At 40.4% G+C, this 25,792-nt stretch overlaps 1 protein-coding gene across 3 annotated transcripts in view; it reads right to left on the reverse strand.

Annotated features, from left to right (window-relative positions):
• The window catches only part of LOC118786232 (zinc finger E-box-binding homeobox 2-like), a 75,293-nt gene that overhangs the window by 47,345 nt on the left and 2,156 nt on the right, over positions 1–25,792 (reverse strand). For all 3 annotated transcript variants that reach the window (XM_036541344.1, XM_036541342.1, XM_036541343.1), the window contains one exon: positions 25,633–25,776. In XM_036541344.1, the coding sequence (XP_036397237.1) occupies positions 25,633–25,705 (73 nt within the window). In that variant the 5' untranslated portion in view covers positions 25,706–25,776. The remainder of the gene's footprint in view (positions 1–25,632; positions 25,777–25,792) is intronic.

Consider the following 25,792-nt stretch of genomic DNA (forward strand, 5'->3'; position numbering starts at 1 on the left):
TGCTTTTTTCCCCTTTACTTTCTCATTATAGGTTACGTTTTGTGGATCATTATTGTGTTCTCAAAGGAATACATTCTGCACTCTGAAATGCTGCTCTGAACCCTTGTGGACAGGAAAATTCATTTCAATATATTTACCTCTATGAATATATTTTTTGTATGGAATAATAATAAAGAATCACTGAATTCTGTTGAAGAATGCATGCCCAGCTGCATGATGGGAGTTGGAAGCTCTGCAGAACATTAGAAAGGGAAATTGCACTCAGCAGGAAGAAAAATCATTGTGTTACCCCAGGTGAAAAATATTGTTGCTTTGCTTAAAAGTGCATGCAAGCCAAGCTACATTATTAGAATGTTTAAATATTAATTCTTCTGCTGGGTAGTAAAGATGATCGAGTGGCAGTGTCAACTACTTTATTTTTCTTCTAAAAGCCACAGGAACCTCTTCCAAGAAACTTCCTTTTATATTATTCAACATCTTGGCAAACAAACAACTGCTTCATTAGTGTAGTGTAATACGCTAAACTGCTGCAGGTATGTAGGTATGGTTAATACCTGCATGACTGCACTACATTCAGAATGACAACATGCTAGTGTGTATCCATACAATGTAAGTGAAGGGTTGACTTTAAATAAAACAATGTAAGAATCTACTGAGATAAATTTAATTTGTGGGCTGCTATTTTACACCTTTCCTCTTTTAAATAGTTCAGTTTTCCCCCATTTCATAAACAGATGATTACAGTCAGTCACAGGCATTTAAATTTAAAGATTTTTTTTGAAAAAAAAAAAGAAAATTAATCTGAGCAGTTGATACTTATAGCTTCTGCTCAATGTCTCCAACCCTCCAAAGATCCTTACAACACACTATTGGAATGACTCTATGAATAGGATGTCGCCCCCTTCTCCTTTTTAAGACCGACACTTTCTTTAAAGCTTTTCAATTCTCTCTTGTGACAAAGGAAATACAAATAGACAAGGATTTATAAGGGTTAGCCAAACAAAGCCAAGTGTTATTTTAAAGGGTCTTTTCTGGTATTCAGGTAAAGTGAAAAAGTCTATTTTTTTTTGTATGTCAGAGCCGAGTCAAAGTCAGAGGTTTTAAGAAGGATATTAAGGCTCTCAGATCTGAGACACTTTGGAAGTCTTAAGAATGAAATGGAAAGAGATACAAAGAGCAGAGCAGAGGAGAGACAGGGACAGAGAGAGGGAGAGGGAGAGAGGTAGAGTGAGGGAGACGGGGAGGTAGAGGGAGAGGGGGAGAGAGCGAAGGAGCTTCACTGTCACTCATGGCTGCATTGCCAGTGTTTCCCACCTGAGACGGATTGCGACGCATGTTAGAATCACTCATGCACAAGAAGCAATACACAAGTTCAGTGTAAAGCCACTTTAAAAGCTCATCAGGCGCATACTTTGCTTGTAGGAAATACCTTATTCATGACGGAGCAGCCAGGGCCTAGGTAATTACTTGAATCAAGGTGGCCTCGGAAATGTTTAAATCTACAAGGACGCCGAGAGCATGAATAATGTAAAATAATTTGCATCTAAATTTTTTAAGTGTTCTTTATTCAAAAACTAAAACGCAGCTTCGATTAAAGTTTGATGAGTGAAAGCTGAGAGCTCTGTGCCTGCTGTGAAAAGCTACTTATTTGTAGAAATGATTTAAAATAGTGATAAAGGGGTGAAGGGAAAGTTAATGGAATAAATCCAGAAAGTAATGACAATACACAGTAATTGAGAGAGCAGCCCATTGATACTGTGTAGACCACTCTGGCTTGTTGCAAATTCTGAAAGAAACTTTCCTGGGACAAATGTTTCCTCCAGAGTAAAGCTTTGGGTTTAATATGACACTAAAACCTGAAGAATGCTAGCCTTCTTATAAGCTCAGTATTCCATATAGCTAATCATGCATTCCTACAAACCAAGCACTAATATAGCTCCTCTTTTTGGGATATTAAAAAAAAAATCAAACCGCTTGAGATTATGTGAATCTTAAAATCTACGAATGAACACTGTTGTTTTTTGATTGTTACCACTGTTTTGGCTGAGTTTACAGAGATGTGTAACACCATAAAACACATCAATTTATGAAAATTCTCCATGTTGCTTGTCTCACAACTTTGGGTTGTGAAGAGACTGGAGCGTCTCATAAATAATGCATTTTAAAAATGCATTTCACTGGTTTCAGTGACAGTAATATGGGCAGACAAAATATATTACACCTACCTTCATTCCAGCTACAAAAACATCTGAGATAAACTCACTCATAATCATCAATAGGAAGACAAAATACATAAATGTGTATTTTGTATCTTGTGCTGTTTTTAGCGTGGCATGAATGCTTAACCTGTTACTAGTTGCTGGTGTTCATGATTGTGGTCTGAGAAGCCCTCTTCACATGGGTTGTCAAAGAGACACTTATAGTTTCTCAAACTGACACCAGCACATTAAACAATCAAAAAAAAAACTTTTCTTACCTGCTTCCAATGGCATCCACAGAATGGAGGGGTCCACAGCAGCAACGAGAGAGAGAGAAAAAGAAAATATTGATCAATTTTGCATTCTCCATTTAAGCCAAATTTATAAACCAAAAATATGTGGCAGTGCAGTACATTTGAATTAGTAGAGAGGGTATATACTCATATAGTTTAGGTTAACATGTATGATCGGCATAGAAAAAAAGGTAAAAACATGGTGATCTAACGCAACATGTGAAAAATCCTCAGTGAAGCAGTTTTTGTTCAGTCCACAAACTTTTTATTACATATATGTGAGACGTGTGAAAGTGTTTCGGGTTACTGACAAGCCAAGAGGAGATGGTTATAATGAAGGGGTAAACATGTTTCTGCACAGCAGTATTTGAATTCTTTTCCGGGTGCCATTGCCATTATTGTATTTAAACAGTAATTAGATTTCTATCTATTGATTCAGAAAGCAAACGCAGAAATAGCACGCTCTTGATAACAGCTTCCTTCTGGTCTGCTGCACGTATATAAGTAACATGTTAATTATTACTGTCTGGTATTGCTTCACTCAATTTGCATTTAACCTAGATTTGGGGTCCAACAGACAGCTCTGTATGTAGCATGGTTTCTTAATTTACCATTTTTCACATTTTGAACAGATCTTTCTTCACCATGTATATATAAATATATTTCATACTTCTGTTTCCAGAAGCTGCCATTATGGCCCTATACCTCCCAAAATATCCATGAAACATAATGAATTATGAATGAGATGCATGCACATCTTTTCTATGCACCATTCCAAAAGGCTCAGTGTTAAAGCCAGAGAAGAAAATAGCCAGACAGACAAATGAATCAAGGCAAAAGAACACACCCTGATGCAAGGCAGGATCCTCCCACTCCTCTATCAATAACTTTATCAAACACATCATATATCACCAACTTTTAATTTTCTATGGCTCACATTGCATGTGTGTGTGTGTGTGTCCGCGTGTGCATGTGGGAGGGGGGGGGGGGGTGTATTTGTAACTGGGCAGAAACAAAGGACTCTCCTGTGGCAGACCCCCTGCCCTGTGGGTCACCTATCTTTGGGACAGCTCTCCCTTTCCCACGCTAACCTCAGGGCTCATTTGCATCAGGGTGCTGTTGGGACGATTATTTTCAGGTGAGCTGGTTTGTATGGGGCCGGCCCAAGATGTGCCAGAGACCCAGGGCCTCCCCTGATCCCGGCCCTAATTGCGACTGACTGGCACCAGACACAATCACCCTCTTGATTCAGCAAATTGTCCTCTGAGTAGCCTGTGGTGACCCCGCGCTGCGTAAATCATCTCGCAGCAGCTGGCTGAGGTAAACAAGGAGTAATCTCAATTCAGGGACGACACCATAGAAGCTCACGCCTGACGCTTTTTTCCCCCTCCTGTTCTGTCGTTCTCTCTTTTAACTGCCGCTAATGACAAAAGGAACACAAGAAAAAAAGCCCAATAAAGCCTCTTTCTTGGGTGTCATTTGCACTAGGTGGCATAAGGCTGTTCACGTAGGCTGTCACTCACAGCAGAACACAGAAAGTGATCAAATGTAATCTACAAGCTTGACACCAAGAGATACAGCCAAGAAGTGCGCTGCCAGAAGCAGCGTAGAAAACAAACGTCCACACTCTTGGGAAGGAACCTGGTTCCTTAATGCTTATTATGTTCATGTAGCACGAGAGGGGCCATGTTAGAATTGTCTTGTTCAGGTTTCCTCAGCCGGGAGTGAGGGAGGCAGGAGTAGCCAGCCAGTATTTCTAATGTAATTGCCAGCATCTGGGCCTTCCCCTCCCAGTCTGTGAGCGCGCATCCGTGCTCAACGTTCACAGAGCAGTGTAATTATCATGTATCCGAAAGGGAGGATGTAATCTCCAGCTCTGATTAAAGGGGACAGAGTGTAAGAGAAGCTTCCCTTACAAGTGTTTACAGAAAGGCACACCTTTTAGAACCAAAAATACTTCCACCGAGCAGCCGGCCTCTAGAGAGGGAGAGCAGCAAGGCAGCCATGAGGCTCCAGCACAACAAACAACCGCTACACTAAGGGAATGCTAAGAGCAATCAAGTTTCTCCTGTCCTAAGCATTCAAGGTCTGAGAGGCTGCTCATGCCTGTGCGGTCAAAAACAAAGGCAGCTCTTGCGATGTAGCTACTGTAACACTGAATTTGAAGAAACAGTTACATTTTGGTACGTGGTTAACAGTTAAGTTTCTGAAAGTTTTCCGATCTGTCAGTGTCTGCAAGACACATTCTCTTCCCTTCCCACCCAGAGACACCCCCCTGAGAAAAAATCTTCTAACACATTTGAGGCCTCATCTTGTGTGACAGTTGCATTTTGTAGGCCCCGTGTTTGACGTGCGCAGAGATATAAGCCAGGAGACCTCAGCACACTCACTGCTCCTGGAACAGTTTCCCATCAGTCATGTTTTTTTATCAATGAGACTTTTGGCAAAGTTGAGTTTTGAGATTTGTCCTACCCACTTTCAAACAACTGCTGTGTTCAATCTTTCTTCAACATAGCATTTTCTCATGTTTTGTCTGTTTTGTGTCTTATTCTGTAGATTAACCTTTGATAACATCTTTTTTGCACTCCTGAGAAATAGGTTTGGAGTTGACAAGAAAGTGATGTTTATCTTAGCAAGACATAGTGTTAACAGTGTGCATGGACAACAATTGAGATGTAAGATACAAAGGGCAAACACACAAAAAGCAATTGTAAAAAAAAATAACACTGACTAATATTTCATAGATAACATTGAAGCATTGTTGTTGGTTCCTGAAACTTTATTGTATGCAGCTTTTTTTGTTTAACTTACAGTAGCCTGCGTCTGTGTAGCACCTCGGTTCATGCAAGACTGAGAAAATAAAGAGAACATTTGTATTGTTCTGGATATATTATGCCATTTGCTCTAATGTTCAGACTGTACCAGTAAGTATATGTACCAGTAAGCTTGTATGGGTTTATGTATTTATTTATTTATTTTTTATCATAAGTAACATGGACTGCATTTAATACTACCAATAAATTAAATTATGCTGAATTACGGTGTAATATTCTTCATGGGCTCATTCAATACATAAATAAATTCAGTGTTGAGGTAAAAAACTGAGTTTTGAGTGCTTCTAAGCCTGTATGTGCCAGGTTCCGCCTCGCTAGAAATGTAATCTTTACTCCATCTTGCAGAATTAACCAAAAAAAAAGGGTATCGGCAGACTCCCCCTCACTTTATTTCATTTATAAATTGCAAGAAAGATGCTATTATATATTATTAATTTGTGTTGTTCTTTGGCTGGGGCTTGGCGGTGAGCAGCGGATGTTGGAGCGGTGTAATTATGTTCTAGCCGGGCAGCCATCCGTTTCCTTTCAAAAATGTACAGGATTCTTAATCACGTTGCTCATTTGGGTGCGCAGTAGCGAGGATAGAGAAACACAAACAGGGCACGTCTGTTTACACAGGAACACCTGCTTAGCATTGATAGCAGATGTCAGTCAGTGAACAGAATAAAAAAAGGAGCAAAATGGAATTAAAAACGCAAGCATCACCAACTTCGTATTATTTACTTACTCGAAAATGAACTACTATAATGGTGAGAATGTACAACAAACGCAACTAACTAGGCACAATAATTGTGCATCTTCTTTTTTTCCTTGCAATTTCTCCCACCTGAACCGACTGCAAGAAGCCTCCCAGATATGATGAGATTTGACTCTGAAATTCTGAACGGATCTTATTTTTTCGTCTCATAAGAAAACATGTACGCGCCTTAAATTTCTACCCGTTTGCATCAGTCTTTGCTGCATAATTCATTCACATTATAGCAGTGGTGGGTAATTAAATCTTGCCTGGGATGTAGTTGTGTTTAAATGAAATGTGAATATTTTACTGATGAAAATGCAGAACGCTGCTAATCTAGTTTCCCCTCTTTTTATAAATGGATGGCTATGGGCAAGCTTTGAAAAACATTATTGTGCTTGCCAGTCTTGGGTAAATAGTTCATTTTTAAGAATAACAATCATAAGGCAACAACTGCATTGACAAACACATTTCCACAGATCCATTTCCATGGACGAAGATCTCTGATGCTCTGGCCCCCTGCACCCACCTATAGTGAAATACCAGCAAAGCAACTGGCCATTGTTGAACCTTCTTCCTTGTGGTTGTACAAAAACATAAAAACATACATAGAGGACGCTGCTCCTTTAAAGCCCATTTGGCCTGGAGATGTAATAAAATTGACATATTGATTCCTTTGAATTTACGAATGCCTGTTTCATAAACTCCATTTCCAAAGCTTAGGCCTCTTTAGAGCACTGTCATTTTTTCCCCAAATGGATCAATTATGTGCCCACGTAATCCTGTTACCTGTGAAATCCACGCATGCTTCTCTCATTCGCAGCGCTTCCCTGGCGGACAGGCCCACATTATGTGCACATAAACAAACTAGAGGTTTTCACTAATATTAGGGATTGTTTCCTTACTATTTCTTATGAATTGAGGAGAAAAGTCACTCCCCAAGGGATTATAATACCAAATCCAAATAGATAAATAAGCACACACACACAGACGAACACACAAAAATCACACTTCCATATGACTGTGGAGATACAGCTGTATAGCTGTATGCACACACTGATGAAGTGTGTGCATATATGCAGCGGTAATGACTTTAGCTGCCATGCAGTCTACCTGAGGCAGGGATAAAGCTGGCAGATCCTGACAGAAAACATTTGATGGGTTGAGGAAGATTTTTTAACGCAGTTGACCTATTGCCCCCCACCTCCACCCTCATACCCCCCCCCATCCCCCTCTACCCTTTACTCTCACTTTTCTTTTAGAGTCCCTAAAATAAAACTGACAGCTTCTCTCCACTCTCTAGGCATCTATAACAACATTTACTGCAGAACTGCTTTCTAAACACGCATTCCAAGCAAACATTCATGTTGAAACTGATCTTATAATAATTTCACCAGCACAAACTTAAAATGTTGTGATGGTTCAAAATCACATAATGGAAATGTTCTAAAAAAATGGTTGCAAGAATTGCTTTTTTTGTTTGTTTGTTTAGCTAAACACAGCTTCACAAGGCCATCGCTTTGCATGAAAAAAAAAAAATCCTCCCAATACCACATCCGTTTTGACAAGTGCTCTGCACTGGACACCTTACGAGGGGGAATTACATGACCTCTTGATCTCTGGAAGTACACGGACAGTTATGCGGCTGCTATCAGATTAAACAAAATGAGGTGTAACAGAACCCAACTTGCAAGCATTGGGCTGTATTACACTCATGTCAAGCAGAAATGAAATGTATCCAGGTAGGCATGATGAGGTTCCAACAGCAGATCTCCAGCTACCACAGATCTGTTTTGCCATCTCAAATTCTTGCAAAAGAAGAAAAAGGAGAAGAGAGAGAGAGAGAGAAAAAAAACACTCCTCGATCTTATTTTCCACACTCCACCGGGCAACAAGAGGTTCAGTTACACTACACTTGCACCGAACAATCTGTCTTGTGAAGGTTCACAAAATTCTGAAATACCTTGTCAGATGCAGCCTGACCTGTTCACTAGACTGACTCAGGAAAATAATAAAATAAAATAATAATGAAGGGATATGCTGTGAAGAAGCGAAAGGGAAAGGGGAGAGAGAGAGAGAGGAAAAGGGAAGAGAGAGAGAGAGAGGGGGAAAAAGCCACACATGAAAAGAAGCGCTGCGATCCACGGCCCGCAATCAGGGCAGCACACCCCAGCCATTGTACGCGCGAGGCTTTAAAGATAAATGGCTGCATGTTAACCACATTTGACATGCTGCACAAAAGCAACCACCTTGGGTCCCACGATGCAGGCCTACACAAAATACAACAAACAATCCCCACAAGGATGTCAAACATGAAGAAAAGCACAACAATTTGTCACATAGCTGTAAAAGTTTGGAGCTTTGTGGCTGGCTGAGCAGGGTTGTTCGTGTGCGTAGGGGTGTGGAGGCCGGGGTGGGGGTGGGGGGGGGGTTTGCTAGTCTGGGCTGGTTTTCTTCCTGGACTAAATGCTCAGTCAAAATTGGTTCGGGGGGCCATGTCTTGGTGAAAAGGCTACACTTAGAGGGCTTATTTCAGCCCAACTGTTTGCTTATGCAGGGAAAAAAATGTGGGAATAGTCATGATTTCTCTTGCAACTGCACATGTGTCCAACTGTCTTCCTCCTTCCAGCAAACGGAATAAAATTAATTACAGGCATTCTATTAAAGACGGACCATGCTATACATTTCTGTTACACCTGACAAATAGACACACAGATTCAATGTGAAATGACTGTGCAGCAATGCTTTTGTCAGATATAAAGGACCCAAATATAAATAATTAACCATTTTAATAAGGATAAATCCTTATCAATGTGGACATTGCCAAGCATATTACAATGACTTAGTCTCACACTAGCGTTCAGTATGTTTATACAGAGCTGGCTTTGAAGATCACTCCCTTTTTAACACTGAAATCACTCAAACAAGAAATAGTGAGAGCGGACTCAGTTCTTGATTTTCTTAACTCAGACTTCTATTTCTGAAGCTTAGGTATTACTGTAATAGTTGCCATTTCTGACTGTTATAATGCATGTCTCTGTTTGCACATTTATGAGTCTTTCGGAATGTATGGTTGGAGGAGTACACAATGTGCAGTGGATAGTTCCTAAGCACCCAAGTTGTACCCAAATGTTCCCTCTGATAATGTCCAGGTAAATCCTGGTACATTCAGTCATCACCATAATGCTTGTCAAACACAGAGGGCCAAAAACAAGTATCTTCTGTTTTCCAAATCACTCAATTTTATTTTTTGACTTGGTGAACATAAATAATTTCAGTGGCCATGTAGCCATGAGGTGACTGTAAAAGTAAAAGGTATTTTTGATATTCACAACAGGGTAATGGTATGGCATTAATACACACTGGCTGGAAAAAAAAAAAAAAAAAACTAAAACTAAAATAGACACTGAAATGATCACATATCCTGGTGTGCACTAATGAAATCTTCTTTGAAGTCTGAAACATTTGGCTCCATCTTATTCTACCGCTGACTTAATCAGGACAGTCTGAAGATGAACACTTCATTAATTAAAACGCCATACATTTGGAGGTACAGGCCATCAGTGTCTATTCCAGCCTTGCGGTGAATTATCCAGAAAATGTGACTGGGATGCCGATGGCAGAAAAGACCACAGGCGGAAAAGTGGAAGAGAAGAAGAGATACTGATTGGAAAGTTTCCCTGGAACGTTCACCGCAAGTTCTGCTGAACTAAACCGAGGGGCGAACTAGGCTAACACAGCAAACCTGTCCTCAATTCAGTTGGATGGGCCTTATGTTTCCAGTGACAGTGAAAAAAAATGCCATCACTATGTTGCCTTTGTAACTGTCACACAATTTGCGTTCTTCCTGAGCACAGATTTCCATTATCGTCCCATATGTGGCATGGCTGCAGGTAGGAAAAAGGCTGGCATATGGCAGCTCCTGCCTCCTACCTTTTGTGTCTCCCTTTGATACCGGCTGCAAAAGTAGAGAACGAGGACCTACGACCAAGGTAAACGAACGCTGACTCAAACGACTTCAATATTTTGCAAACATTTTCACCTGCATGCTGGGATCGCGGGGAAGGGGAAGGAAGGCAACGGTACATTTGCACAACCTCCGCTGAGCTCCTTTTTATAAATTACCTCATCAGCGCCTGAAATTAACACCGATTCTTGCAGGCAATTTCTCAATTTCCAATGCTAATTACGTTTTTCTCTTTACTTTTAAATTCTGTACCACCTGTTTAGGGGAAGACATCTTAGGCAGCGAAGCCGCATTTAATCACAATTTTAATTAACCGCCCTGTAGATGTGAAAAAGAAGCAATTATAATGCAGATGACTGATGATTTTTCCACATTAAATTGTTTTGTTTCGTCGTCATGTTGATTGCATAAATACAGGCAGAGTACAATTTTTATCTATTGTAATTTTGTAATTGTTTTGCAAAAAATTGTTTTGGATTGACTGACTTTATCTGTTTACAAATTGTTTAATTTTGTTAACCCTGTAATTGCTGTTACAGATCTGTGTGATGGTTTCCATTCAGACTTCAATAATTGTGCCAGCTGTCAGCAAGAAAAGGAGAAAACTAACAGCAGTGCTGATAACTTACATACAAAGTCTTATAAATTAGGCATCCCATAATTCATTTTGGCACTAATTGTTGCATCTCTAACATTCACCCCTAGAAAAATACCCTGAGAGCACATAAATGCATTGAAGAATTGAGATTATGGTGAACCTTAACTTCCTTTCGATTAGCAAAAGCTACAACTATTAATGATACTATTTGCCGAGACCACATTATTAACAATTACCACTTTACGAATGTAATTACCCACAACTCATTTTGTGATCTTAACTTATTTTGAGGGAAACCAACAAAAACTATTTGGGAGTTACGCTGCACGTGGTGTATTATTAATTTTTTTTAGAGAGCTCATTCCCATTAGAATACCATCCTTTGATTCTCTACATCTTTCGTATACCCTCATCCCTAACAAACCTCTGTGTAAACATGTAAATCTGATTACATTGAAACTGGGCTAAGTACACCATTATCATTGCCTCAAACTTTACAAACCATTTAAGAAAATGAAAGGCACTAACTCCATACTCTAATTCAGCCTACTTTTGAAAATCAAATCGCATATGGGTACTATAGGAGGAGACTCATAACTTTTTACAAGACCATAAAAATATCATAGGTTTTGAAGACAGCCTATGTAGACTGGAGGACTTTACGGGCCTTATCAGAGGTTTGCCTTTATAGTAACATCTCTGGCTGCCATCATTTAAAAAAAAAAAAAAAAACTATTCCCAATGATGTTTCTCTGATCCAGCACATTATTCTGAATGCTTTCACTTCTGTTTTCACACGTGTTGATTTCATACATACCAAATAAACGCGTAACAAGTGCTTTATAAATGATTCCTTTTCATGCTGCAGCTCTGGCCAGCCTCCAAATACGTATATATATCCGAGGTGCTCACAACGGATGAGGTGAGGGGGTTTGCTGAGGGAGTTTGGGAGGATGAAATGGCTGTCACCGAGACACCCTCAGAGCCCCAGTCAACCTGACAGTCTGTCTGGGATTGACGTGGCAAGCGCTAACCTTTTCAATACCATCGCACCCTTGATATCTGATGGGAAACAAAGTACCTGTCTGGGCCCGGTCTCTGGCAGGGTAGGCCTCCCACAGGCCTCACACCCTGACCTGGGCGGCATTCCTTGCTACCAAAAGGCGCTTCCCATGGCTACCTTCACCCAGCTGCGCCACTCGCTAATCTCACTGCAAACATTATTCAGTTTGAGCAGATACAACGTATGGGGGCTTCTCACAGGCGAGCTACGAGAGCACCTTTTATCAGGCCTCAATGTGTGAACTGTGGGAAGAAGAAAAAAAAAGAGAGAGCTCATCAAAATGCACGCAGGACCAAATTTAAACCTCTGATGCGTCACTTGTTTTTTCGAGGATTAAGTGCTGAAATGGTCATCGTTTTTGTTTTTATCTTTGGTTTTTACTGTATATGGAAATGTTTCGCTGCTGTATCTTTCACACGGGTCAAAAAAGATTCAGAATCCTCTCTGTAACAGTATCAAAGCAGCTGAATGGTTTAAAAAACTCTGAGCACTGATACAAAATAAAAAAAATCCAACTTAAAAAATATCTGGCTGCTCTCCTTATGAAAAAATAACAGACAAAAATAAGATAAAACATAAGGTCAACCTGACCCAACCCAACCTGTGTGTGTGTGTGTCTGTGTGTGTGTGTGTGTATATATATACATACATATATACATATATATATATATATATATATATAATATATATATATATATATACACACCCTATATATTTTTCCTTTTAAAAAGAGCACTCTTTCAGAATATTAGCTCTGATGGCTAGAAATAAACAGAGCATTAAATCCTGCAAAACTGTGACAAGGCCAATATGCGCGCAGACAATACCAGCCCGGCATCTCCATTCCTTTGTTCCCAGCTTAACAAAACTCTGCCGTCACACCACTTTAACTCAATGCTGCCTGTCGAGCGGGCATCAACCCGTCAGGCCTTGCCTGTCACATGCAAAGCTGCGAAAGGAAGGGGAAAAAAAAAACTATCTGAGAGAGTGTCATACTTCACCAGGGGTCTGTGGCTGTTAAACAGCCAAATACTTTTTTAATAACTGTGCATATGAAAGATAAAAAACCCAAGATGAAAAAGTACCCATATAGAAAGAGATGATCTCCCACCTCTCCGGCAACCCCTTCAATAAGAATATACATTAAGAGGCTTCTGTGGTTTCTTTCACACTCGCTCTTATGGGATTTCACTGTTTTACAATACATTTTCAGACCGCTTTGTATTGCTGTATAGACAGAATTGGAGCAGCGAGATTCACTAAAAGTTTGTGTGCAGGAGGACTTATTTTCTTAAGTGGCATAGGAAAAGATGGAGAAAGGGAAAAAAAAAAACAGCACTGCACATTTACTTCAGATGCAACCCTTTCATGTTTAATTTGGCCAATCCCAGTTGACAGCAATGCTGTGTTTTTAAATTTATCATGTGAAGGTATGACACCCCTGCCTGTTAAACAAAGTTAAATGGAAAATTGGAGCTGGTCAAAAGAGGATCAGACAGGGATCATGTATAGGTGTATGACACCCTGCCTCTTAGACAAAGTAAGAGGAACACTGGGGCTAGTCGGGTGGGGGGAGGGGGGGGGGGTCAGGAACATGTGTGGCACAGGGTTTACATCTTTTTTTTTTTTACAGAAAGTATCTCTGACAGCCGGACGCTCAATATCCACTGCTGCACTCCCAGAGTGCTTTAGATCCAAAGCAAAGTCATTCGTTGCACTGGGCTGTTTTTTTTTTTTTACTGCCAATGTTCCAATCAGACAACAAAGACCAGACGTGTCAACAACCCCCCCAAAACCCTAACGAGGAGTTCCCTGAGATAGCCATCACGTTTTTGAGTCCTAATAACCAGCGGAGGGGAAGAAAAGGGCACCCACCCACCCCCCCCTTCCCCAGAAAACAAAAGTGTAAAAGAAGCTCGGTGCCGTCCCCGCGCTCCTAACTTTGCACCCATTACCCCGGTGACCTGGCTCGCTCCGGGCCAATCGCGCTGTTCCACCCAAGCCGGAAAGCTTTGTCTCACCCTCCCGCCCTGCCGCTGTCAGCTTGCTGGCTGCTCGCTGGCTGTCTCTTTCCCCGGTCCCTACCCTGTCAGGTTCTGGCCTGCCAATTTCAACTTGAAGCTTGACTGGGCTGATTTGATGCAAATACCTCGAGGGAGAATCCTGAAACTGATGAACAGTTATGTCAAGTCGATTTTGCACCGTTGGGAAAAGGTAACCTCTGTGTTGGAGGAAAAAAACACAACAAGGTTAAAGAGACAGGAAGGCTTTGCACGTGTAATAGCGCTGGCCCCCACGTCCCCTCGCCCGGCTTACCGCCCCTCACAAATTGTAACTGTCAGTATAAGTACTAATTGCAGATGTGCCAGGCTGCCGTTATAATAAAATCGGAGACAGTGTGGACATTAAGTATGGCTGCCTCATTTGTGAGGCTGCTGAAAAGGTAGCATAAATGAATATTTCATTACTTTAATTACTGAGGAATACTCCTTTCCGCCAGTCTCCGAATGAGTGTTGCTGTAACTAATTATGAGTGCAACCCACTAAAACATGAAAACTAATAACATCAGAGATCCTGTGATTGCTAGGTTATAAGGTATCCTGCATGTTGAGAATCCGAGTCCAGGATTACACCCAATTTTAAAACCTGAGCTCTTGACTCACAGGAGATGTTGGCATGCCAGATGCTTAAGATTTTCTTCCTTCAGAATACAGCTTCATTTTAACTGAAATACAAACAAAATACTGAGAGGGCTTCCCCCACCCACATTTTTTTTTTTTTTTTACTAAGCAATGATGTATCCAAGCACCTGAACCGTGAAGTGCAATTTGATTAATCCTTAATTCAAATGACTAAGTACCTGTGTAGTTTCATTTTAACAGCAGCTACAAGACGTTCATTTACAGTGCTGCACCATCACAACTTTTCTCAATTCAGCGATCAGCACAAAGAAAATGCACATACAAGTATTCCACCAAACCGCCAGCGAAACTTCACAGTCCGGTGTAATGCATGGACACACACGTTTTTCCCTGTAGAGGAAAAAAGCAAGGGGGACTGTTTTGATGGGCATGTTAACGCTAATACTCCTAAGTAGAAAGAATAACAAAAAGATAGACAGTTTAGCTCAGGAATGTTGGAACAAGAAACATCTCTGATAAGTAGGCCGCTTGGCCTGGGACAGAGAACTGGGAGTATCAGCAATTAGTCAGGTTGTGAGCTAGTGGGGCATCAGTGAGTGTTAACCACAGTGACTGCAGGTAAAGGAGAGGCGCCGGGTCCTATCTGCACGTCGGAAAGGCTGAGGACAGACTGTCTGTGTGATTATTGCCCAGTACCTGAGGAGGTGTTTGTTTGACATTTCTGTTTGACAGCATCAGGACACAGGGCGTTCTGCGGAGCTCCCACTCCAGTCAGAACCTATTAACACGTGAGTTTATGTCTTTGAGTTTTTATGAGGCCAGACTGGTTCACACACTGTCTTTACCAATGCCCTACTCTTAAGCTGACAGTAAGGGGAAAGGGGGATTTTTTTTCCCCCATTTTCTAGCGTTTCTCAGTACGGTTGCCGGAATGGACACGTTCTGGGTTCACTTTTACTGAAGGTTAAATGACTGCTTGAAAAACACAGCAAATGTAATTACGACAATTTCCTTCCTCACTGCAGTATTGGGTTAGGAGTTCATTTGATCTCTGACATGGTAAAAGCGCTAAGGTGACAAAAAACAATGGCGCTGTAGATGAATTCAGCAGTCAATCTTACACATTGCACCTTAGTTTTCATCCACACACTGCCAGAGAGCGCAACTCTACCAGGCCCAGTGCTTGTTTTCCCAACAGCAAGCTGCGAGCAGTACAAAAAAAAGAACTCACAGCACAGATTATTGACAGAATAATGAAATAATGAAAGCAAGTTCTGATGAGGTAACGCATACATTAGCTCACTGTGATTGTCGACAGCATCCACTGCAGGAGGTATTCACCCATATGTGAAAGAGGCCTAGATATCCAGATGTCATGATACCTTAATCTGCTGATCTGTTATTGATTGTTCCATGTGTCCATGACCTTGCCAGAAGTGTTCTTCCACCCGACAATCAAACATACATCAAAGTGAGTGTACGTGTGTGTGTTCTGGACTCGCTGAAATGTGCACAGCGACTTCAGCTGATGAAATTAAGGGTTGCTTTCAGCACCTTTTTTTTCAGCATACAGGCGACAGTTTTGTGTGTGTGTGTGTGTGTGTGTGTAGAGATGAAGCTAAAAGAAAAGGAGAACATTCAAACCAAAATGTCAAAAAGAAAAACCCCACACATTTTTTGTAATCCGTAGCATGAAGTTTGCACACTGAATCATGTATGTACCTCATCATAGGGTAAAAGATGGGAAGGCTGATTATTTTGCAAGTCTTCAGCTGAGTACTGTTTTGTTGTGTTTTCCCTTGACAGGAGCTTTGAGGGTTATTTCTGTTCATTATCACTTCCACTATTATTTCTGCAGCCAGCAACGTGTCTCATTATTGACCTTGCAAAATCCACGCTGTTTGGTCTATCGGGGACGTGGCGCCACAAATGGCTTAGAAGTATACTGAACTCATTTACTCATGTACACATACACACATGGCTAGATAAAAAGTTACAAGCTATCCCAATCACCTTGAAAGGAGACAACATCATTTTTTATGTGTTTTTTTTTTTCTTTCTCTGGTCTTGCTGGAGCAAAAAATGAGCATTACAAAGAGCAGGGGCCCCTCAGATGCTGCAGAGCATGACTGTGATGTGAAGTACAACATACAGTGTCTTGTAGGAGGACTGCAAAAGTATATACATGTATGTATGAATGTATATATAAATATATATATATACACATATATATGGAATTACCACAAAGACTTGCCTGTTTGTGAAATTAAAAAATCTAAATGTTAGTTTACACCTGGGCATCTTAATTGCTGTAAATCCCACCTAGAGTATCTTGCAAATAGAAAAGTTGACACGTTTTGGAAATCACAAACAAAGCACTGTGAACAGCTATGCACTTCAAGAAGAAAAACAAGAATGGAGAAATAAAAACTATGCATTTTCACTTGGAAAAACTGTGAAATGATGCACAATTTCGCAGTATTTTTTTTTCCAGCAACGCATTACAAATTACAGATTTGCATCAATAGATGCTAAGGTATAAGTAGACAAATCACAATACACAACATATATACAATATACATATGTCAGTCCACTGATGTTTCAAGTCCAATGTTAACTTCTCCAGCAACACCACTAAAAAAGAGTCAAAAGGAAAAAAAAGGAGGCTGTGAACGTGTGCAACTTCAGCTGAAGTGGCGTGACATGGTGCGGGCGTACATCACCTTACAGGGAAGGAGATATGAACTGTCAAATCACAAGAACACAGTGACAGAGAGGCTTAGAGCCTGAAACATGGCGGAACAACACAGCAAACACCTTTAATTCTGTCACTTCTCCTCAGTCAGTCATCCTTTCACACCAAACGAGCTGCCGGGGCGCTGACAACCTGGACTCCTGACAACACACACACAGGCACACACACACACACACACATTCGCTCACGCGCACACAGACACACACGTTCACATACCCACACATGCACTCAAACACACGAACACACACACACCCTCACACGTAAATACACACATGCTCGCACAACTTCATGTGCGCACACACTCTCACGCACACGCACACATAGCCATGCACACGTTGACACACACATGCAAACACACACACACATACACACTCACATACTCATGAACACTCATGATGGCTCAGATGGATGAGGAGTAGGTGTTATGAATGTTATGAATCGGAACACTTGCATTTCCAAAAAAAGAATGAAGAATTTCTTTCTTCCTGTAGTAAAAGCTCTGTGGTACTCCAGCTATATTTTACGCAGGCTAGGGGGTTACTATTATGTGAATCATGCATTCTTGTTAGTCACCGATGATACTAGAAAATCTGCACCCCTAGTGGCATTCTCTGGTCCTCAGCAGTGACAGATGTCAGTATAGAGGACATGGAAAGTAAAGCTGAAGCAATAACAGAAGCAATCTGCCGTTAAGAGATGGGGACGGCTCTGCTGCTGCAATTAAGAGCAAAGTATGTGGTAAAGCCACAAGGTCCTCCACCCTGTCCTGAGCTTTTCCACTTCAAATGAGGCAGCCTGCAAATGTTTATTGAACTGGCCCACCGCGCAACAACACGCGAAAAGCATGGAGTAAATAGTCGCCGCCATCGACTGACCACTGCCTCAGACTTCCTGCTCCGCAACCAGACGCGGGTAACGGCCACTCGGCAGAGGTTACAGCCGCGGGCCACGAAGGGATCCAGCAAGATGCAGAGACCCAAGCAGGAACTTCTCCCCGGCGAGAGTGTGCGCACAAAGAGTTAACCAGTCTCCTTGGCATCAGAGCATGGGTTAATATCACGCCGGCCTAGTAAAGCATTATCCCCGCACCTCTCTGAACAAAAGGCTCCTTTTGCAAACAGACTCCTTCTTTCCCCAGTGTCCAAAGGTGTTTGCTGAAGTAAATCTGCCTAAATCCTGCACAGCTTGGGGAGGGGGGGAAGGTGTACAGATAATCCTTTTTCTTAACAAAAAGTTCTGGGAAAAAAATCTGGAATTCATATCACATGATGCATTTAAAGTTGTAGCATCCCCTTTCTCCACTTGGCCACGGATTTACATACATGATTCCTGACTGATTGAAAGGGGAGAGAAAGAAATCTCACAATAGAGATATCTTCGCCAACCAACTTAAGAGCAGACATTTGTTTATTGTTAAAACTCTGTCACATTTAATCCATATTACAGAGATATCACTTTTGGAAAGGTGCGGAGCTATACTTAACTGATAGGAAATAGGATTTGATCTCTCTGACAAGATTCAAGACTTATTCACATGGGTCTGAAATCCTGTCTTTCAGACTGATGTGAATAAGTCTTGAATCTATTGGGCCATGGTTCATTTGTGGCAAAGTGCAACACATCTGACATTTTCTGAGGGTTATTAAATGAAATATTTTGTTTGTAATGTAAACACAGGAACAAAAATAATATAGATAAACACAGTTCAACAAATGTATTTGAAATTATTATTATCATGATGTAAAACAGAATGTATTAGAAGTGTTGAACAGTGCAGACATATTCTCTTTAGATGCTAAGCAGTTGTTATTATCGCTGAGATGATCAGGGACTATATGTAAACACATACATGTTTCCCAGGATTCCTCAAAATTGAGCAAGTCCAAAATTTGAACAGAAATCATTTAGAACAGAGGAGACAACGCGATTGGCAGTCTCCAGCTCCCGTTACAAAATGAAAAACAAATACAATCGTGTACTGTATGGACACACCTGCCCCAAACTATTATAGACTTCTTAGAGTAGAATTTGATCCCTCTCAGACACTTTTTTCTCAAGTGTTAGAGTGAGTGGCCATGAATAGTACAGGCATGCCATCTTGTAACACTATCTGGCTGTCAGGAGAGCCAGGCCCCAGCAGAGTGTGAGCTATATAAGGCTTGTAACCAGGGGAGGCCCAACAAACAGCCACAAACACCTAAGTTATTTTGCTCACCACCCACCCTTCTCTCTCTCTCTCTCTCCCTCTCTCTCTCTCTCCCTCTCTCTTTTTCTTTTGCTCCTCTCGCGCGCTCCTTTTTTTTCTTTTCATCTCAGGCTTTCTGATGCTGAATGCAAATGCAGCCTGCTGGCGGTGAAAGGCTGAATTGTGATTAAGAAGAAGAAGAGCTCTTTTCTTTGTTCTCCCCTCGGGGGATGTTTACTGGGAGAGACACGGCGGATCAGATATGAAAGGCATTCAGGTCAGCATTGATGTGAGCGAAAGTGAAATCATACCTAAGGCATTCCAAAGACCGTGGTGTCAGAGGTTCAGCTCACAGTGCCTCGGCTGTGTGTGTTCTCCCCGTCAGGCCAAAATATCTTCACAGGCAAGGCAACAACAAAAAAGGGGGAAAAAAAAACTCACAACAATTTAAAAAAAAAAAAGTTTTATATTGCTTCCAAATGCTGAAGTGATAGTATATTTTTGTAATCCATAGCGCTGCATAAAGGTCCAATTTGTTTGGCTGTGAAGATATTTGGCTGATTACAGCAATTTAAAATATTGGTGCGGGGCTTAATACAGTGCCCTGCGTAACAGGTAATGCCATCAGATTTTCTGTCAGGCCTTCTGAATTTGTCTGTTTCAGTTCGAGCAAGAAATTTTGCAAACTTTGTGGAACTAAAAAAAATCACATCTGATGTCTTGGGGGCTTGAGGACACTATGTCTAAATTCTTTATCCTGATTTAAGATTTCACAGTGAGCATTTTCAATGTGTACATTTATAAATGTCATTTTATCGGACTCCTCATTCGCTGCCATTTCAAATCATACTCGAGCAGTAACCGTATTTTGAAACCAAACAGCTAATCAACCAGTTGTCTCTTTCCCATATGAAATATCTGAATCTATGGTTACAAACTAGGTTTTCAGAAAGCAGGCTAATTTTTACTTTACTGGTTTTATGACAAAAACACAGTCACCTGCACATTAAAACAGGAATACAAACTGCTTTGCATCCCTTGGGACAAATTCATTGCAAACAGACAAAAAACAGCCTTTGAACTCTATCGCACCAACAGACATCCAAAGATTCATCTTCCAGTTGCTGCTTATATAATGCTTTTTTATTCCAACAGGTAAGAAACCAGTCATCAAACAGCAGCATATGCGTAACTTGACTATTCAAAAGCAGCCTATAACTGTGCATATTTCTGAGAAGTACAAGCACAAGGAAACGCCTCTGTTAGGTACATTTAAATTGGCGTAATCGCCATATACTGCTTTAAACTACGCATCAGTGCAAGTAACAGCAATTAGTTAAAGGCGTGTTCTTGCAAGCAGAGTGATAAAACATAAACCCCCAACAGGATCGCCAGGAAAAAAAAAAATTCATCAGACGTTCATGCAACCCTTCAAACCATCAGACATCAGCGATAAAATGCCCATACTGAATGTGTTTTGAGAAAGATGAAAAAGGAAACAGCAGTCATACGACAGCACCAGAAATGGAGAATATATTTTGGTGACCAAAAAAAATATTAAAACAAACAAAATATGTTCATTTGGTGTGCTTATAATCCCTGTATATGATTAGTTGTCACTGTCATCAAATGTTATGTGAGCCATAAAAGCATTGTTACAATATATTTTAAGCAGCAAATTTATAAAAATTTAGTCTGCTCTGAGGTCTCTAGCCACCTCTGCTAAACTGCCATTCGGAATAGCACGGCATCCTGTTTGACAGAGATTATTTCTTGCTGGCTCATAAGATCTGCAGTAATTATTTCACTTGCTTAAACAAAATAATCCTTTTCTAAACAGTAATGCACAGCAAACCTCCCTTGCCATTTTTTTTTCAGAGCGAAAAAAAAACATCAGAAAAGGTGTCTGCTTTGGCTGCTCAGACAATTGCACCCTTGTGAGAAAGGCAGCGTGAATGGTACAGTGGACACCCCAGCACTATTGACGTTATAAACATGTAAATGAAACACATTACGACTGACAATCAATTGTCTGCGAGCACTGCAAACCTGCTCTCCTTTTCTCTGTGACAGCGACAAAATACTGCCTACCTTGGGAAGGGAAATTGGTGAAAAAAGGGGGTGAGAAGAGAGAGCCATTTCTCTCCACTGGGGAGCAAATGCACCTTAAAAGCAAATGTATAATAGAGATGGACAAAATGTTTAGACTGGAAGGAATCTGCCATTGTTTGGGCTGAAAGCAGGGGCTGTAGCTAAAGAATTAGCAGGCCCCCCTTTCTACCTTTAGCATGAATGCACATGGCTTTTATAATCACATTCACAGCATTGTATTAAACTCCTGGAGCAAGGGAGAAGCTGGCTTTTTTTACCTTAAATTATGTAATCAATATATTCTAGTGGGAACATCTATTATTGAATGGCTTTGTGTTGATTGAAAATGAATAGCTCTTTGTGAAACAGGAAATCTAAAAAAAAAAACTACTGAAGGAAAAAAAACTTAACAGAAACTTAACTCCCAAAATTGAAGTCTATACATTTGTGGTGCTGGCTTCTTAATAAAATATGGTACCTAAATTTTAAAGACCGCTAGTTTTAAAAAAGAAAAAAAAATACAAGAGTTGTATCACACTTCAAAGGACAGCAGAATAGCAGTGCATGTACGCAGCACACGACACAGCACCCGACAGATGTAGATACCCGACATCAGAGAGCTGACACCACTCTGTATCGCCATCTCCCATCATTATAAGGAGACATTTTCATAATATCCTCGCTGATAAAAATAAAATACTATGCAATAACAATCCAAAAAAAAAGAGGGAAAAAATGTGCCGAGTAAAAAGATTCATTTTCACTTGTGCTGGTTGACTAATCGACTTAAAAGCACAAAGCTCTCGGAGCACTTTAACAGCTGTACTTCCAAACAGCCCAGCACTCTTGCACTGTGTCATGTGACTCGCCACACCTGGAGCGAGAGAAAACTGCAACAAAACTGCAAGGCTGCTAATATCGAGTTCCCTACGACTGAGCGTGACCTTTCTGTAAGTTCTGGGCGAGATGAAGGCGAAGAAGTGGCTGTAAGGAAACTTTCTGCATTCTGTGGATCTTCCAGAAGGGAACATATATGAATATGAGGCAGAAAACACGATCATATTATCAAGTGAACATACTAAAGGATAAGGGAGAATAAAAATCAAAAAAGGTTACGCTCGTATTACAGACAGAATGTACAGGTAAACAAGCATATAAATGGCCAACAAGCAGCCCATGATTAAATATGTCTGGATATGAAATGGTTAAACTCTCTCTCTAAATGAATTTCAAGGTGAAGTACAGATATTTAAATATTACATTTGCCACTTTCATAGAATGTCCAAACAAACCAACTGGCCAGTTGTTATCAACAGAACTGTCTGGACCCTTGTTACGTTTCAGACTAACATCAAAAAATATACAGAACTGGACAAACCAGAGGTAATTTCACATCAGGCTGCAGCGAGGCTTCCATTCTGCTCATATTACATTGCAGTTTAAGAATATGGTACTAGCAGTTAAATAAAATGCAATATCACAGCAATGTTTGCGGCATGGCATGACCTGCATATACATTTTTTTTTTTAAATTTAACACATATTACACTCTTCTTCCTCTGGTATTCCATATCATACAAATTCCCTAGTATCACAGATTCAGGATAAAGGCCAAGACCTTGAGTGCTTTCAGTGAAATGAGTACCCCCTTCCCAACCCCCCCCCCCCCCCCCCGCCCTTCCCCCAAGTGAAAGTGTAACAAAGTTACTAAGTGTGTCAGGCAGCTACTATTCGTCTGACTTACCTCTCTAAATTTGACAGGCAGTCTTGTTTCTTTCAAGGTGTTAATCGCTACCGTTCTCATTTGATCATCAAAGTGTTCGGTCATCAGAAGATATTTTTAAAAATCCTCCTACTAATATCTTTCATTATGGTGAACTTCACCACCTGGACGCATCGGGTTTCTCTACTGCGTTCAAACGATTTTCAAACGGCTAAATTCCTCCTAAATTTAAAAACGTACATGTATATTTTTTCAGCACAAAATAAAATGACTTGCTCTCTTCCGTTCAGGCAAACTTTTTGTAGATTTCTGCATTTGGTTGAGCTTCTTTCCTTGTTTTTTTTTTTTTTTTACAAAATTCAAGGAATTTCTGTATCACTCTGATAAGCATCATCATATTTAATGTTATCGGCCAAGACACAAGCTCAGCTCTGACATCTTTTCCAGGGAAGAAGAAAAATCCACTCAGCTCAGATAAATCCAGACCATTCCCAAAGGAAAAGCTATTGGAAGCATCGCATGACAGTTTTTTTTTTTTTTTTTTTTTTCAAAAAACAGAAATAAAGAACAGTAACAACTCCATGTTTACTAATCCATGCGCCAAAAACAATAAATGTTGCTAGTGCTGCAACCATATCTTTTAATTGTCAACATTGGTAAATAAGTCAGAAAATATCCACGATTTCAAAATAATTTAGGTGTTAAGTGAGATCTCTGTTTCCTTGCCCTTTGCTTGTTATTTCTTAATATGTCAATAAGGGGAATGGGGGTGGGCACTTATCGTAAATAAATCCCTTTCCAGAAGATTTTACAGGTTAGTGGACTTGGAAAAACAAGCTGGCTTGGGAAATTGTCTTTATTCACACGATCTCTAAAGATTCTACCGCATTTTATTTTATTCGTAAACTCAGTCTTTTTACTGAAAAGGTTCAAGAAAATCATTGGATATCAGTTTATTTTATTTCACTCTGTCCAAACGTTTGCAGTGCACAGTTGGAAAAAAAGGGCTACTTCACTCCCAGCTTTTGTTATTCAGTGGATCAGCAACGTGCTTCAAGCTACTTGTAAGCAGAAAAGACCCTCAACTACTGACATTGATTTTGCCAAATCAATACTAAACATTTAATAAAGAAAAGAAGCTAAACATAAAAGGTGGATGGGAATATAGCATTTAATCTCTACTACTAAAAAAGGAAAACAGAAAAAAAACACTTTGCATGCAAATCGATGCGTTTCTACTGATCCACTAATGTCTTCACAACAACGCAAATGACGGCAACAAAATAATAAAGAATGAATTGCCACAAACAACGGTGTTCAAAAATGCAAGAGTGGTAGTGTCCCCTGTCAAATACATTTGCACCAATAGCATATAGCTTTAAAGAGAGCGTAAATCGAACTGGATGTTAGTGGTGTTAACGGCCGGCTTAAACAAGACACAAAAGGAAAGCAACAAACGAATGTTCCTTTGTAACTCTCCCATATGCTTCAATAAGTGCACCACATCAACACATAGCGGAACAATTCAACAAACACGAAATGATGAAAACGGCAAAAGGTGTCACTACCCCCTCTGCTTAAAACAAAACAAAGCAAAGAAAGAAAGAAGCAGACAAACAAAAAACACTTGAACAAGCCAGCTAACTGTCAATAAACAAGAAACATCTCCACGTCTCGGTGTACTGCGAAATTGTCAGTGGCTCCATAGTTATTTAGTTTGGTCGAGTGGTTGTTTATGGACAGTGTTATGTGTGTGTTTGTCTGCTCTAGTACAACTATACACAGATCCACCACGAATTCTGTTATTTGTCCCCTTAACATAAAATGCATGTTATGTCATTAGTCATCAGAGTACTGGTCATTTCCGAATACAAGACGAACGCGTCTTGAAAAAAAATGCAGCTGGGTAAAGTATAAGGAGATCACAGATTGTATAGCTTGGACCTACGGTGTGATTAAATTTAGCTCACATATAGGAATGAATGAAATTAGTCCAGGACCACTTCAAAAGTAGCAGTGGAAGTAAAAATGTAGCGCATATGACTAAATTGAGCTAAGAACATATCCTATATACTGGCGGCATGAGCTATAAACACCGTAGAGAGAAGAATCCACAGGTATTTAAACTTACAAGGAATACGCAGTCAGTTAACGGTTTTTACCTAATGGTAAATAAGACGCTGGCAGAACCGTTATTTCAGTCCTAAACTTTCTAGCATTCCTTCCCTTCCCACACCGCCTTGTCAGTCCCTCTTAAAACTCCGTAGTTTCAACTTCTGATAAGTTCGGTGGATAAGGATCTCAGTACAGATAAAATGAAAGCACTGGCGTTTTCTTAAAATTAAACCAGAGGAAGTTCCGATTATATACTACACATAGCCTTTTAGCACTCTTTCTCGGTATCTGCCGTCAACTCCCATTGAAACGTACAATAAAATACAACAGGCGATCCCCTTTAACCAGAGCGAACGTCCAGTAAGCCAGTGACAAAATTAAATCCAAATATTCACATACATTTTACACACATTTTTTCTTTTCTTTTCTTACCGTTTTTTCTCCTTGGGTTGGCTTGTTTTCGCCTCTTACACCTGGGGCCATCCGCCATGATCTCCTGCTTCATTGATAAGAGTGGATCAGATGGCAGTTTGCATGGACTCGACTCCTTGAATCGGCAGCACGCAGGCTCAATATCTAACAACCAAACACA

The sequence above is a fragment of the Megalops cyprinoides genome, chromosome 11 (genome assembly GCF_013368585.1).
Source record: "Megalops cyprinoides isolate fMegCyp1 chromosome 11, fMegCyp1.pri, whole genome shotgun sequence".
Lineage (NCBI taxonomy): Eukaryota > Metazoa > Chordata > Actinopteri > Elopiformes > Megalopidae > Megalops > Megalops cyprinoides.